This window comes from Molothrus ater, chromosome 4, assembly GCF_012460135.2.
Source record: "Molothrus ater isolate BHLD 08-10-18 breed brown headed cowbird chromosome 4, BPBGC_Mater_1.1, whole genome shotgun sequence".
In the NCBI taxonomy this organism is placed as follows: Eukaryota; Metazoa; Chordata; class Aves; order Passeriformes; family Icteridae; genus Molothrus; species Molothrus ater.
Genome location: NC_050481.2, coordinates 42,827,228 through 42,843,102, shown reverse-complemented (window position 1 = coordinate 42,843,102; position 15,875 = coordinate 42,827,228). Strand labels below are relative to the sequence as shown.

The following is a 15,875-nucleotide window of genomic DNA, read 5'->3' as shown; positions in this document are numbered from 1 at the left end:
TTATTAACTCACTATATTATTGGGATGTCATTAGACTGTTTTCAGTATATTTCCCTTTATAATATTCTTTGTTTTGGTGTTGATTCTGGTGTTGCATATAGAAGGTCCATGAGAAAGCTTTTTGTTTCTTACAGTTTATTGGCCTTTTTTGTAGTACTCTGAATAAAATGGAATTACTCTTTTTAGACACAGTCTGTGCCTGACAATAGAAGGCAAGCAGAAAGCCTTTCACTTACCAGAGAGATTTCACAAAGCAGAAACTCTTCAATGTCTGAACACCAGTCAGATGAGAAGGCACAGCTTTTTAACAAGATGCGAATGTTGCAGGGTAAAAAGCAAAAGATGGACAAATTACTAGGAGAACTTCATACACTTCGTGACCAACATCTAAACAACTCTTCCTGTAAGTCATTATAGGCAGAACTATATTTTTTTCATGAATACCATGTTTTTAGTGTGCGTGTTTCGTAATGTGTTTGAGATTGCAATTGGTCAATGACATGCTGGTGATAAAAACTGTGCTAGGGCACTATTAACATAAATGGTTTTTAATGCTGTATAAGTTTCTGTCTGAACAAAAAACTCTACAAGTAATGATGATAGTGTCTTAGCACTTAATGATGATGACTCTGTTAGCACTTTTGTTTATAATACTGAAGTTGACTAATGTGAGGATGTGATGCTTGTGTGTGACACATCTGGCTTGGGAAAAAAAGAGCCATATGAACTTGAGCTTTGTGTTTTTATCACAGTATGTTTGCATTTGTGTACTCAGCACTTCATGTGTTGTTAGCTTTATGGCAATATGGCTTTGCTCCCTCTCTGTCAAAAGGCTTTCATGTGCTCTCGTGGCAGGGGCTTCAATCACAGGCCATTCTAGAGGGCCTTACCTGTCTGAATGGATTAGAGCTTTGGCTTTTTCTTTTAATGGCTTTGTGCTCTGCTTATTCATGTAGACCTGTCCACTTGCTGCTCTCGCTCTCTGTTTCTAACAATGCATTTGTACTGGTGACATTTGTCCTGTGGCTGAAAACCTCTGAGGGGTGATCACAGCATATTCTGGTTAGCATTGAGAAATGAGGCCTTGAAGCATGCACTTGGAGAAGGACGTGCTGATTTAATAGTTATGTTATTGTAGCCCAATTTTTCTGTATGTATTTAGTGCATATAATATGAACATAATTGGATATGATTTCATGTAGCCAGAAGAAGCAAACATCCAGTTCGTTGTACAGCAAATAGACAAAAGAACTTAGCAGAGGTGAAAAATTTGCTAGGATTTTTCTTTTGATCAAATTTCTAAAATGTTAAATTTTTATAAAAAAGCAATGTAGCCCTAAGTAAACCCTTGAAAAATCTCTATGGGCAGATTCACAGCATGAAAGTTTCTACTTCTGACATTTGATAAAGCTAAAAGGGAATAACTGAAATCTTGTTTACACAAGCCACCTTATTACTCACTGCCTATTGACATTGCATGCAATGAAACTTAAGAAAAAAGCTTTTGTTTTGCTAAGGAAAGACGTTATTAACTGCTGTTTTGTTTATTGATAATATTTTGTGTTGTTATTTTAATATAATTCAGTTAAGCAGATTCCTTATTACGAATTGTTTACATAAGCTGTATTTCTTTTCTGTAGTTTTTCCTGCTTCAGGTTCCCCTCAAAGGAGTGTTGATCAAAGAAGTACAACTTCAGCTGCTTCTGGTCCTGTAGGCATAGTAACTGTTGTCAATGGTGAACCAAATAGTCTGGCATCTGCTCCCTATCCTCCTGATTCCCTGGTTTCTCAAAATGAGAGTGAAGAGGATGAAAATCTAAATCCAACAGAAAAGCTTCAGTAAAAGTTCTTTAATTTTTTTTAGTGTTGCTTTAGTAATTTGGAGCATTACTTTTTTAATAAGTGTTGTGTTAAGTAACTATTTCCATTTTTTGATTTACCTAATTTAGTGTTACAGATTACTTAGTAAACAATCTAATATAGTTAGCTGAATTCAGAGCTTCAAGTGTAAGGTTCTTGAAAACTGACTGTAACTTCTAAGAACCTAAGGGTATATATATTCTTTTTAACTCTACATTGATGAGCATAATACAGCAAAACAGATTAAATACTCTTTTTTTCCTCCTCAGGAAGCTAAATGAGGTTCGTAAGAGACTGAATGAGTTACGTGAATTAGTTCACTACTATGAGCAGAGATCTGATATGATGACAGATGCTGTGAATGAAAACACTAAGGAGGAGGAAGAAACAGAAGAATCAGAAAGCGATTCTGAACATGAGCATCCACAGCCTGTTACAAATATTAGGTTGTTGTATTTTTTGTTATCCAAAGGCTTTGTAGCTGAGTTGTTGCTTTGGGAAACCTGCAATACTTTGAGTCAACAGAAGTAACTTAAATCTGTGCTTATTACATTAACAAAAGTACAGATTTTTTTAATTTGAGGTAACTGTTACACAGATGTTTAATAATTGTCTAATCCTTGGTATCTTATTTATTTAGATTAGCATGAACATTTAGAAAATCTCTATAAGACTTCAAAAGTCTGAAATTCCTTTGGGTTTAAGTACTGAATTATGTGTATGGAATTTCACTAGAAGATTACAGTCTTAGACTAGAGAATTGGAGGAAAAAACCCTTCAGTTTACAGCTATAGTCTGGCACCTGTGTGCATTGAGGATCTTCACCTGGTAGAAATGAGCAGTCACTTAGCTATGCATCATATAAAGCTTTTATAATGTAGACATACACCTGTAAGACCTAATGTATTGTTGCAGATATAGCAGGGGATAATTTAAAGCTGCTTTGATTGTTTAAAAAAAAAAAGTAATCTGTTGGAGAGATGAATATGGAAAACCTCACAGTGTCTGGATGGATTTTATATGGGGTTGGAGTTTGTTCATTTGGGGGTTTTATTGGGTTTTTTTAGGAGGAGGGATCAGAACACCTATTTGTAAAATGGTAGGTAGAAGAAGACTGAAGTAAAATTGTATCCATACCAGTTTTTAAAAAGTTAACATGAGTAATTTATTTCACCCTAGAAACCCTCAAGGAATCAGTAGTTGGAGTGAAGTAAATAGCAACTCAAATGTACAGTGTGGAACTAATAACAGAGATGGAAGACATCTTAATACAGACTGTGAAATAAACAACAGATCTGCTGCTAATATAAGGACTCTAAAAATGTCTTCTGCTTTAGGTATGTTCTAAAATCTTCCAGTAATTTTACTTCTTAGTGCAAATAACTGATAGCTGCACAGCATTTGGGAGAGCAGAGTATTGAAGAGCCTTATCATTAAGCTAATATTTTTCTAATATCCAGTAATTACAGTGGACTTCAGAAGTTCAGTAATGTGTCTTTGGTATTGTTTTGTTTCCTCCTCTCCCTATTCCAGACTGTCATAATAGGGAGAATGACAAACACCTCGATCTACCCCAAGGTGAAGAAGATGAAGTGGAAGAAGATCGAGTTAGTGAAGATTCCATGTCTAGTCACAGAAGCAGCCTGGGTGATGTGGCTGGAGATGCTGAGTTTGAGCAGAAGATCAATAGACTTATAGCTGCAAAACAGAAGCTTAGACGGTTACAAAACCTTGCTGCTATGGTGCAGGTATGTTATAAATATAAACTTGTGCACAAAAATTTAGCATTCATTGTTTCGTGTTATCTGTACCTTCTGATAGGGAAAAACTGCTTAGTGGAACATTTAAAAATGCTTATTTGTAGTCTAGGGAAAAAGAGATACAGTTTGATTTTTCTGATTTCAAAGGTGCCGCTTCTGATGTTCAATTCAGGGATTTTCTTGGAGGATGCCAGCCTAAGGACCAGTGGTCTTTAACTTTAGCACTAGGTTACAAAATACAAACCAAGAAGTAGATCAGTATTATTTTTTTAAATATTAGACATTTTTAAGATTATGCAGAACATTCAACACATTTAGGTTTTTGAGCCCTAGATTTTATGACATTGTTCAATCAATGAGGAACATTTTTCATTAAAATCTTTGGATGTTGCAATATATTTGACTTGCAGTTTTTTGGTTTGGAGGCAGTAGTTTTATTTATTATGAGAATTTTGAGGGCCAGCTATAAGTTGGGAGTGTTTTTAATTTAGAATATCTCATGCTAATCTAGTGATGTTAGCAGCACAATGTCATGGATCTAATGTCCCTTCAGAATGCTCCCATTTGATCACCATCTGCTGTAATGTCTGTGTACTGAATACACAGAAGTGTATCAGAAATGAAAAGGCTTAAAATCAAGCTCAGTTGGAACCTATGTTTGACAATAGCAACAAAATATTGTATAAACACAATATTGTTATTTCAAGATAATACTCCTGTATTATTTCTCAGCATCTAGATCAGTGTTGTTTTTTATCATCACTATAGAGATGCTAACTGTGCAGTGGTATAAATCTGAATTAGAGATGATTCAGCAGCTTCCTTGATAAATAGCCTAATTAATGGCATATCTTCAATCATATTTGCAAGGCTTGTTATGTGTGTGTAATCTCAAAGATACAGTAGGCCCATGAGCTGTGTCATTCTTGGACACCAGTGGTCTCTCCTGTTCAGCAGAGTCTTTATGGAGAATGATTACATTGGAAAACAAAAGCAGCAGTGGGTATGGCTTTCATATTTCCAGTTTGAGAACTGAAAATACAGAAACTATGAAAAAATAAAAGCAGAATAGAAAACCAGTAAGACTTTCTGAGAAAGTCTTCAGATTTAGTTTTCAAGAGTAGTTATTGTTAATAATAATATTTAAGTTCACTGATTGCAGTAAATAGGCAATGTTGTTCACCTCATTCACCTCAGTCTCCTCCTGTTCCTCCTTGTTCTTTCTTCATATGCTTGTATGTTTCTGTCTACTGAGCCACAGGCAAGTGTTTCATGCTTCAAGAATGAGACAAATAATTTACATTTAGAGTGGAAGTTTCAGTAGTTCAGGTTGAGTTAAATAACTTTAAATTCTCTCATTAACTCAATTTATCTTAAAGTCATGATGCCATGGTGATAATGACTTCTCAGTTCTTGGTTTGTGCCAAAGATAAAGCTCTTCAGACTGATTAGTTTTGAAAAAATCAAACCAGACAAACTTGACAAACTAGATATGTTACTTTTTTTACTTTTTTTTTTTTTTTTTGGTATCAGCTTGAAAATAGTCTAACTGCCTTTCTGACATCCTTTTAGTGTGATGATCCAGAACCTCAAGGAGCAATTGCAAATGCGTCTAATATTGGGGACTTGTTGGGTGAGGGGGAAGAGACAAAGCAACAGCCAAACAATGTCCGAGCAAGTTCCAACAAGTTAAAAAAAGATGTGCGACTGAATGAGAAAGCAAGGTAAGCCTTTGTCAGAGGATGGTAGAGCTGTTAAAGTCAGTTGCTTTAGGCAACTTCTTGCCAAGTAACACGTGGATAACTTATTTACACAGAGAGAAGTTCTATGAAGCTAAACTTCAGCAGCAGCAACGGGAGCTGAAGCAGTTACAAGAAGAAAGACGAAAACTGTTTGAAATCCAGGAAAAAATTCAAGTGTTACAGAAAGCTTGTCCTGACCTTCAAGTAGGTAGAATGTATTTCTTTGCTGTCTTAAGGTGTTGAACAAAGAAACAAACATACCTTGCTCACCCTTTTTTCCCTATGAAAATTGGAAAAAAACTTAAATTGGTAATGCTTGTATACTGTAAGCAGGTGTTCTAGAGTTCTGCTTATGTCATTCACTTTTCAAAAGTTCTTGTTCAGTGGTTAATTTCATTCTGGTTTGTCTTCTAAAGCCTTGACAGAGTCTTCAAAGATACAGAACCTTCTGTCTTATTTTTAGCGTGAAATTTGTCTGTCCATACTGGTCAGTCACTGCTTCTTTACTTCTCTTAGTAGTCATTTGCTGGTATTTTGGAGCGATGCTGCATCTTGAATGTGTGATCAACAATTCATTGCATTTTAACTTAACTCTACAGGCTTTACTGTTTTTCATGCTCTTAGCTTCTTTCTGTGAAGTGAGCAGTAAATTATCAATACTGTGCATCCTAGAACATTATATAATAATACATCAGTTTTGTTGATTGCTAGGTAACTTTTGAAATAAATGTTAAGCCTTGATTCAAAAATCCTTTTCCTGGGATACTGACTTTCTAGCCTCATAAAGCCTTAACTGTGTTGGGTTTTAACTGCAGGTAAGTTTTAGAAAGCTCTTATATTCTATTTTGCCATTTTGCTTTCTCTTTCAGTTGTCAGCTGGCCTGGGTAACTGCCCAGCAAATAGACAATTGTCACAAGCAACATCAACTCCAGCCATGAATGAGTGTAACACAGCTGTCAAGCCTTTATTTGAATGTGATGAATCATTACCAGTAGGCAATGAGGTATTCCATACTTGATATGCAGTGACTTTAAAAGAGTTTAGAAGGAAGTTACAGGTTGCTTAAACATATTTTAAATAGCTGGCCCGGGGAGTGGAGTAGTAGCTATTTTAGCAAAGCATATATATATAACTCCTTTATTTTGTTTCTGGAAAAAAGGAAATACTGACTTGAACTGGCAAGACATTCTCCCCCAAATATGGCAATTGTTACTAAATATTAATGTGATAGTTGAATTAATTTTTAATTTTTACCATGAAAATTTGATACTATATACTGTAGACATGTCATCTTTTGAGAAAATGATGAAAGTATTTGTTGAAACCTGATTTATCTTTGTGTCTTTCTTCACCTTTTAAATTGTCTTTGATATTGATCTGGATATTACTTATTCTTTCCTGAAATTATGCTAGCATTATATTCTAATTCTTCCATTTTACTGCAAGCAGTTATGGTCTGAGATGAGAAGACATGAGATTTTAAGAGAAGAATTGCGACAGAGAAGAAAGCAACTTGAAGCTTTAATGGCTGAAGATCAGAGAAGGAGAGAGCTTGCAGAAACAATATCTACTGTTGCTGCATCTGTTAAAAGTGAAGGGTCAGAAGCTCGGTGTACTCCACAGCAGAGCAGGACTGAGAAGTAAGAGCACAAGTTATTTTGTATTCATCAATAGGTGCTTCCATTGTTCAGTAGGATGTCAGTGTTGGGGGCAGTTTCCTATGTTCATCTGACCCCTGAATGTGATGATTTAACAGAGCAGGAAATTAATTTCTTGGCTTGTGAAGTGACTGTTATTTAGCAACTTGCCAGTTTTATGGGTTTTCCCAGCATATTAAGTCTCTTCTGTTCTACTAGTGGGGAAAAGAAACACCTAAGAAGAAGAAATTGCATGGAAAATGCCAAATGATCAGAGTAGTTTTTTTTCATCTTTACCCATTTTATAGCATAGTAAAGTAATACATTTCCAATACAGACAGTAATTTCATTTATCTGTCCCAGTATTAGAATCAGATGCAATTTTGCATTGGTGAGAATCACAGAATCAACTGAGTTGGAAAAGACCATGAAGATCGAGTCCAACCTATGGCCTGAAACCATCTTGCTGACGAGACCATGGCACTGAGTGCCACATCCAGTCTTTCCTTAAATGCCACCAGGGACTCCACCACGTCCCTGGACAGCCCACTCCAATGCCCAGTCAATCACTAATGTCCAGCCTAAACCCCCCTGACTCAGCTTAAGATTGTCCTCATGTCCTGTCACTGATTGCCTTGGAGATGAGGCTGACCCCCCATCTGGCTACACCTTCCTTTCAGGCAGTTGTAGAGAGCAATATGGTCTCCCCTAAAACTCCTCCAGGCTTAACAACCCCAGCTCCCTCCGCCACTTCTCATAGGACTTGTGTTGCAGTCTCTCCACCAGCCTTGTTGCCCTTCTCTGGATGTGGTCCAGCATCTCAAAGTCCTTCCTAAATTGCGGGACCCAAAACTGGACCCAGCACTCAAGGTGTGGCTTAACCTGTGCCAATTGCAGGGGAAGAATGACCTCGCTGGTCTCGCTAGCCACACTATTCCTGATAGAGTCAAGGTTGCCAATGGCCTTCTTGGCCATGTGGGCACACTACTGGCTCATGTTCAGAACAGTTCAATTCTTTTTGGTACAGCTTGATTAATTGCAGATAGACTTGAAATTGTCAACAGATTGTTTTAATAATTTGTCATAAAATTGAAAAAAAAATACTCATTTTACAAACACCCCTCTTCTCCCTGACCCTGCAATGTTCACTAGGACAATGGCTACCTGGGGAGGTTCTACCCAGTGTGCCCTAGAGGAAGAAAATGGAGATGAAGACGGTTATCTCTCTGATGGAGCTGGTCAGGCAGAAGAAGAGGAAGAAGATGCATCAAGTTTGAATGACAGTTTTTCTGCTTATCCCAATAACAACATACCAGAAAATGCCTATTTTGGTAAAGGAAACAAAGATAGGTTAGTAACCTTATTTGTTGATCTGATGCTTGTCTGAGTATTTGGAAGATGGTGGAAGAAGCATTGCATTAACTACAGGGCATCCTCACAGCAAAGGAAAATTCTTTTTTCATATTAGTGGCAGTTTCTTCTCTGAGTCTTTGCAGCTGCAATGTATGTAACTGACTTGGTGATTTCTTTTGTTTTCAGTCTTACTAAAAATCTGCCATTGAGCTCTCCAGTTGTGTGGTAGTGGCTTCTGATGCTCCGATTTATTTTTAATCAGTTAAAAGATAATCACATGTGTGAAATTTTTGCTATGATCAGTCTCTTCAAAAATAGTAATTCAGAGAATTAAACTAACTCTGAATCTTTTCCTTCTAAATTGCTGGCTTCTGTAGTTGTGGAAGCTATTTCTTAATTATTGTGAATAATTTTAACTCTTGTTCACCTGATTGACTTCGTTCATAACATTTGTGTGATTAAATGAAAATGCCATGTTAAAAAGAATGTATATATCTGCAGTTATTTCTTCTGGTTTGGATACCAAAATGATGCTAGTAGACAGTGGGCTCATCAGAGGCTGGACTTGTCAATGTGTTATGTTGGTGGCTTCTGTTTTTATTGAGTACATGTTAGCAGTAATGGAAAATACTAAAAACAAGACCCAGGCACATTCATAGCCATTCCTTTTTTGACAATCATAGTCAGCTGGGGAGCTCCTGTTTTTTGTTTAGGATAATTTTGGATTGACAAAATGGCATGTGTAGTTAGCTGGCCTGTTCCATGTGAGTTTTTGATGCACAACTTAAACATAATGTGAATATGGAAGTATCATTAGTTGTTTGAATTATCTGATTTTGTCCTCATTTTTCAAATTTTCCCAACCCAGGTGGAAAAACTGCCGTCCCCTTTCAGCAGATGGAAATTATCGCCCCGTGTCTAAGGCCAGGCAACAGCAAAACATAAATATGCGGCGTCAGGAAAATTTTCGGTGGATGTCTGAGCTTTCCTATGTGGAAGAAAAGGAGCGATGGCAAGAGCAGATCAATCAGTTGAAGAGACAGCATGAATTTAGTGTCAGCATTTGTCAAACTTTGATGCAGGATCAGCAGGTAGATATGAAGAGCTGTTATTTTGCTGTTCTTATTTGCCTTTTATTCTCTTTCTAACTCCTTCTAGCGCTAACTTCTGTTTTTTGTGATTGGTCACTGTTACATATTTTCTTTCCACAGACCCTCTCTTGCCTTCTGCAGACTTTGCTCACAGGCCCCTACAGCATGATGCCCAATAATGTTGCATCTTCACAAATACATCTTATTATGCATCAATTAAACCAGTGTTACACTCAACTGACTTGGCAGCAGAATAATGTCCAAAGGTTTGTTGACTGTATTAGTGTTTAACTGTGGAATTTTAAATGCTTCAGTAACAGGAACATGGTTATGTGAATAAAAGATTACAGATAGTGGTTAAATATGAGACTCTCGAACTTCTAAGTTGGTAACGAGCTTTTGAAATTGTGTGCAGCATTTCTGGTTGTCATCTTTTCCCCCCATGACCTCTTTAATACCTTTAAAAGTACTTTCCTAGTAATCTTCATTGAAGAGAACCAAAAGTTGGCAAAAATCTGTTGCAGTAGTTATTTTCTAATGTGCTTTTGTGTCTGTAGTCTTCACTAGACTACCTGGCAAGATTCTGGATTCTAATGGTAATATACAGCAAAAAAGCTTTTTGTCCTTTCTTAGTGTTTTCAGTTACAATTTGTGCTTCTTACATTCCATTCAGATGATGGAATGTAAGATTCCATGATCCAAATTATCTTTTTTCAAAAAAGATGTAATAGTCATTTTAATTCATTGCATGAAAGTTGAAGCCCTTCATCTCTGTTTTGTATTTGGTAAGTGATATATATGTGCTGTCCTCTTACACAGTTTTTAAAATCAGTTTTAACCTCAGTTCTGTAAATACTTTGTATATTTGATTGTTTCTGTTGAAGTTTTCAGCTTGCTTATTTCTTTAGTATGTAGTCAGGTTTTTTTGTTCTTACAAGAATGTTTAGACTGTGCGTGCATGACCACTAGTACAGAGCAGTTCATTTTAAACCAACTCAGTATTAAATGTAAGTAATTTTTGTCTTGAGGTTTTTTAATAAGCTAAATAGAGCACTTCTTTACATACATTACATGGTGTAGGTGAGATAATATGAAGCTCAAATTACTTGAGTATAAATGTACAGTTTTCCCATAATATTCTTCTTTTTCCCCAAGTTGTTATCTTTTCTTATTTTCAAGGTTGAAACAAATGTTAAATGATCTTATGCAGCAGCAAGAACAACAATGTCAAGAGAAACCATCAAGAAAGGAGAGAGGCAGTAGTGCACCACCACCTCCATCTCCTGTTTTCTGTCCATTCAACTACCCTCCACAACCTGTGAACCTCTTTAGTGTTCCAGGATTTACTAATTTTTCCTCCTTTGCTCCAGGTAAGTATTACTGTGGGTATGAGAAGTAATATGAATTTCAAAAATGGACATTTTCTCGTTTAATTGAAATTGTAATGTGAACTTAATGAAACTCGGTCACTTTTCCTTTATATTGAAATGGTCTTAAGCAGAAGTTTACTATTTATTGCTAAATAATTAAATATTTTTACTTCAGTATGAAGAGCAAGACTCTCTCAGTATGAAGTTAATTATACTTGAAAAGACTCACTCCATGTAAGGTTTCAAATCCAACATACAAAAAGCAATGTTTGAAGCTTTTACATACCTTCAGCAGTCATTTCACAGTTGAAATCAAGTTCTGAGTGAACCATGTAATTGGAAGGTAGCACTTGGTAATTATTTCTGTTTTTCTTAGAACTTCAAGCACTCATGTTTGTTATAAATGCTTGTAAATGGAGCATGTTGACTAATTTTTGTTCCCATCAGAGTTATACAGTAACTGTTGATTTGGATACAGTATTCCTAATCTCTTTCTCTGATCTACTTTTGCTGTTGGATTTGGAGGAAAAGAGTGTAGGTATTTTACTGTATAACTCAAAAGTAAACAAAACTGTCTTAATATATTTCAGTCTTATTAGGAAACCAAGAAATAGGCATAGACCTACATTAGAACTTGCAAATTGCAGAGTCTGTTTTCTGTTTGAGAACATTTTTAAAATTACTTGGAACCTACCCCAAAGAAATCAGTTACATTCGCTTTGCCACTTCCATAAAGATTCTGATGTTAAAATTGAAGTTGTATGAATCTATGACTTCTTTGGCTCTATAAGTACCCGAACCATTGGAATTTTCTTGTCAATTTGATGGTGGCTGAAGATTGATAAGGTCTTCAGGCAGACAGCATTCTGCCTTTTTTTGGAACTGTTGTTATTTTTACTTTCACTTTTAGGAGCTCTCTACTGGAGTTTCTTGAAGGACCTTGATCTCTATTGATGGGATTGTAGTATCCAGTAGTGTTCAAAACCTGCACTAAAGACAAATTCTGATTGTTTACAATGCTTTCAGGATGAAAACAGTTCTTGCTTAATTCCCCAATGTATATTTGCTCATAATTCCATGCTGCCACATAGTATGTCTCAAATTTGAATTTTACTGCACAAGTAAATGAGGTAGTATCTTTTGACTCTCTTGTTTACTTTGTAGGTATTAACTGTAATCCAGTGTTTCCATCTGGTTTTGGAGATTTTGCACATAATGTTTCTCCACGCAGCAGTGAGCAGCAGGAGCAGCAGCATCCTCTAGATCATAATACTTCTGGGAAAACTGAGTATATGGCATTCCCCAAACCCTTTGAAAGCAGTTCCTCTAATGGAGCAGAAAAACAAAGGTATTGAATGTCAAAGTGCAGCTCTCCTTTAATAATTTCTCCTCCCTTTTCTGGGGCTTAGGGGAATTCATCATTCATTAAGGGAATTTATTGTCATATATATATATATATATGACAATATATATATGAGCTTGACTTTTGTAACGTCTAGTTTAATTTTTTCATTTTTTCCAGTAGTGTTCTGCTTTTCTTTATATTAATTAATGTATAATTTCATGAACATTTTAAAATCAAATGCAATCTTTGAGTGGTTTTCTAACACTTTATGTAGGTGGAGTAAGATTTTGCTTCTGTGGGATTGTTTTGAAACTGAGTTGTTTGAATAACTAGAGGATGTACTTTTAGCAAATGCTAATTTTTTTGTGCTACTGTAGATTGTACTGAATGTTGCTTTAAGAAATGTTTTCACCTGTGGTACTATTTGAGCACAGCAGTAGCTGCATTAATATATTCGTGTTGAAACCAGTGATAGATAAATGGGAAGTTCCATTCTCCATTTGGAAGGGTTCTCTGGAGTTATTTATTTTTCAATATTCATTTGATGTCTAAGTAACAAGGGCAGATAATTTGCATTACAGATAAACTGTTTGCCTGGTAATACATGATGTTTCTATCTGAGAGATCAGGTTATGGTATATTGAAATTGATCTGTAAGTCTTTTTTTTTCTGACAGAAGGAATCATAGACAACCTGAAGAGGAAATAGAAAAAAGATCAACTTGGCTTGATGATAGCCAAGAAATGAAGAAAGATGATCAGTCTCAGCTGAATGCAGGTTTTGCAGTTTCAGTACAAAATACTGCTTCTGGTCATAAAAATCAGTGTGATATGAACCGGAGAAGAGAGTTTGATGAAGAGTCTTTGGAGAGTTTCAGTAGCATGCCTGATCCAATAGACCCAACTACTGTGACAAAGACATTTAGATCTAGAAAAGCATCAGCACAAGCAAGCCTGGCATCAAAAGATAAAACACCCAAATCAAAGAATAAGAGGAAGAGTTCTTCTCAGCTAAAAGGCAGAATTAAAAATGCTGGTAGGTTGTAAAGTAATCTTGGATACTCTGGCAAACTTGGCTTGGGTTATAATCATTACATTCCAGAGAATTTAATGATATAATAGTAAATAGTATAATAATGGAAATAAGTTATTGAAATTACTTAAATTTATATAATACAACTGCATCCGGTTTTTTAGGATCTCAGTCAATAGAAAATAAATAACCAATCGGGAGGATCATGGATGCAGATACGTGCAGATTTAAAATAAAAAGAGAATCTTCTTCATTTTCTTCTCGTTCAAACTGGATTATTTGCTGAAAGAAAAAGCTTCATTAAAATTGTGAGAAGAGAGGGACAGTACTAGTTAGTATAGAAGTACTGTTGGAGTTGCTGAGGATTTAGTACTACTGTATGGCTTCAGTATACAGAGGAAGATTTTAGTATAGGAAACATCATTAGTATTTTGCATCTTTAAGAGTGCCCTTGAACAAATTTTCTAAAGTAATAAAACATTTTGTAAGCTGTTTCTTTACTTCTTCCCTTTCATTTCCTCCCATTAGGTTATGAAAGTGCAAGTGCTTCTAGTGTGTGTGAGCCCTGCAAGAACAATAAAAGCAGACACTCTGATGATGTGGTTCATGCAAAGGTGTTCAGCAAAAGGAATCAGGAGCAATTGGAAAAAATAATTAAATACAGTAGATCTACAGAAATGTCTTCAGGTACTCTTTTCTAAATGTTTAATTATTTTGTTAACTTATGTGAGTAAGGGACCTTAGTTGCTAGTGTGTTATTTAAATGCAGTTTTTTGGCAGGAAGACAGGACTGTATATTTAGCATGTGAATTTTACATTTTAATTCCTAAGGATACTGTACATGTAAATGTGTAAAAAGTTTGATATTAATTGCTTTTGGGCATTTTCTGTATGTTAAATACTTGATTAAAGTAATTTAGAAACCTTTTACCGTACAAAAAGCAAAAATGTAGCCAATCTCACCTATTGTTGGTGATTTTATGGAAAGTAACTGTTAAACTGATGAAACTTTGCTTAATGTTTAAACTACATCCTATACTGCATACATGTCTTCTTCCTATTTGTGCTTAAATGAGCCCCATCAAATATCATTCAAATTCAGTCTTTTAACATCACATAAACCCTTACATTTTTGCCATCTGCACTGCTTTTCTTGTTTCTAGATCATAAAAATTCTCTCTCCTGTGCCTTTTTTGGTTCTGCCATTATTTCTGTTTTGTTTAAGAGATGCAGAAATTTTAGTCATTGTAGCACAATATAAAGCTTTGCCAGTGTAGCTATGTCCACACTAAGAGCTGTTTATTAGTGTACATAATAAACTTCACTGCTCAAGTTCTCATTCTCACAATAAGCAGCTCTGATGTGGTTTGGATGACTAAGCAGTCTTCCTCCTGCTGTTTTGTATAGACCCTGTCTTTATTTCTGGTGCGCATTTTTGTGTTTATCACTGTCTATCCCCACTTTCCTACAGCGCATGCTAGGAGAATTCTGCAGCAGTCTAACAGAAATGCATGCATTGAAGCGCCAGGTAATGCATTCACTGCTTAGCTTCAACAATATGCTATTACTTTTTTTTTTTTTTCTTCTCTTACCTTTGGTCCTATAACTCACTGTTTAGCAGATGTTCAAGGTTAGTGCTATTGCAGCACCTTCCCTATAACCAAGACAAGAGAAGTAACCTTGCATGAAGTGCAGTGTTACCAACTGCTTTGAATTACAGTTGTGGAGAACATGGTTACCATGTTCTTGATTAGTAACAATTACAAATAGAAAATATAGATGCAGATATTGCATCAAAAAATTTATTTCAGTAGGCATTTTTAGTATGTTTAAAAGCTGCTATTAGGTATTAGTAATGGGGGAGGGATGCAATTTGTAGTAACTTTTCAAAGGTTGAAAAAGCTTGCCTGTGCTTAAAAAATTGGTCAACTATTTGCAGATAATCAAATTGCACAGTGATGTTTGCTGTATTGCTAATAACTTCATTAACTTGAATACTAACAATTACACATCTGTTAAACTGAGTTTTCCAAATTTAGCTATGTTTCCATTCAGCACTTCCCAAAAAATGCATGTAATAATTTGATTGTTGTGATGCAAGGATAATCCTTAATTTTCAAATGATGGGAGATTTGTTAGGCAATACATTGTCTTATATGTAATAGGGTTTAAGGGTAAGAGGTTTTTTGTGAACTTGGGAGTGATACTAAACATGTATAAGAATGTAGCATTTATGTTGGCAAAGAGTGGCTTTCTTGAGTTCAGCCTAAAGCTTTCTTAATGCTACTTGCGTTGCAGAAGTGTGGACTGCCTGTATTATATAAACCTGAGACTGTTCACTATCTTTCTTGAAATGTCTTAAAACTCCATTTTTAGTGTTTAATACTTGTTCTGAAAGCATCATTGTGCTGTGTGCAGTATTCTCTTTTGTAAACAATACTTTCAAAAGGTATTGTTCAGAAGTGTAAAGAAAATTATTTTTGCAATTGCTCTATATTGTATTTTATATATTGAAGATTGCATAAAGTATAATTTAAGAATGTTTGCCCTTCAGGAAATGAATAAGCTTTATGAAAGCAGCTATATTGGGAATCTGCAATGACTGAGACATAATTTGTAAATTTATAAGTTGCATACCTGATAGCCTGTTAAGTGGATGACTGTCAAGGACTTAACAAGTTCCT

General features: G+C 35.5%; 1 protein-coding gene across 10 annotated transcripts in view; it reads left to right on the top strand.

Moving 5' to 3' along the window:
- Positions 1-15,875, top strand: part of PCM1 (pericentriolar material 1) — a 41,419-nt gene that overhangs the window by 12,023 nt on the left and 13,521 nt on the right. For 6 of the 10 annotated variants that reach the window (XM_036381997.2, XM_036381998.2, XM_036381993.2 and 3 more), the window contains 17 exons: positions 187-403; positions 1,641-1,839; positions 2,130-2,306; positions 3,040-3,197; positions 3,394-3,608; positions 5,193-5,344; positions 5,437-5,566; positions 6,232-6,366; positions 6,810-7,003; positions 8,153-8,350; positions 9,222-9,444; positions 9,565-9,710; positions 10,624-10,814; positions 11,979-12,162; positions 12,836-13,194; positions 13,720-13,878; positions 14,663-14,719. In XM_036381997.2, coding sequence (XP_036237890.1) covers positions 187-403; positions 1,641-1,839; positions 2,130-2,306; positions 3,040-3,197; positions 3,394-3,608; positions 5,193-5,344; positions 5,437-5,566; positions 6,232-6,366; positions 6,810-7,003; positions 8,153-8,350; positions 9,222-9,444; positions 9,565-9,710; positions 10,624-10,814; positions 11,979-12,162; positions 12,836-13,194; positions 13,720-13,878; positions 14,663-14,719 — 3,094 coding nt within the window. The remainder of the gene's footprint in view (positions 1-186; positions 404-1,640; positions 1,840-2,129; positions 2,307-3,039; positions 3,198-3,393; positions 3,609-5,192; positions 5,345-5,436; positions 5,567-6,231; positions 6,367-6,809; positions 7,004-8,152; positions 8,351-9,221; positions 9,445-9,564; positions 9,711-10,623; positions 10,815-11,978; positions 12,163-12,835; positions 13,195-13,719; positions 13,879-14,662; positions 14,720-15,875) is intronic. The other 4 variants (XM_036382003.2, XM_036382001.2, XM_036381995.2 and 1 more) reach the window with 3 other exon arrangements.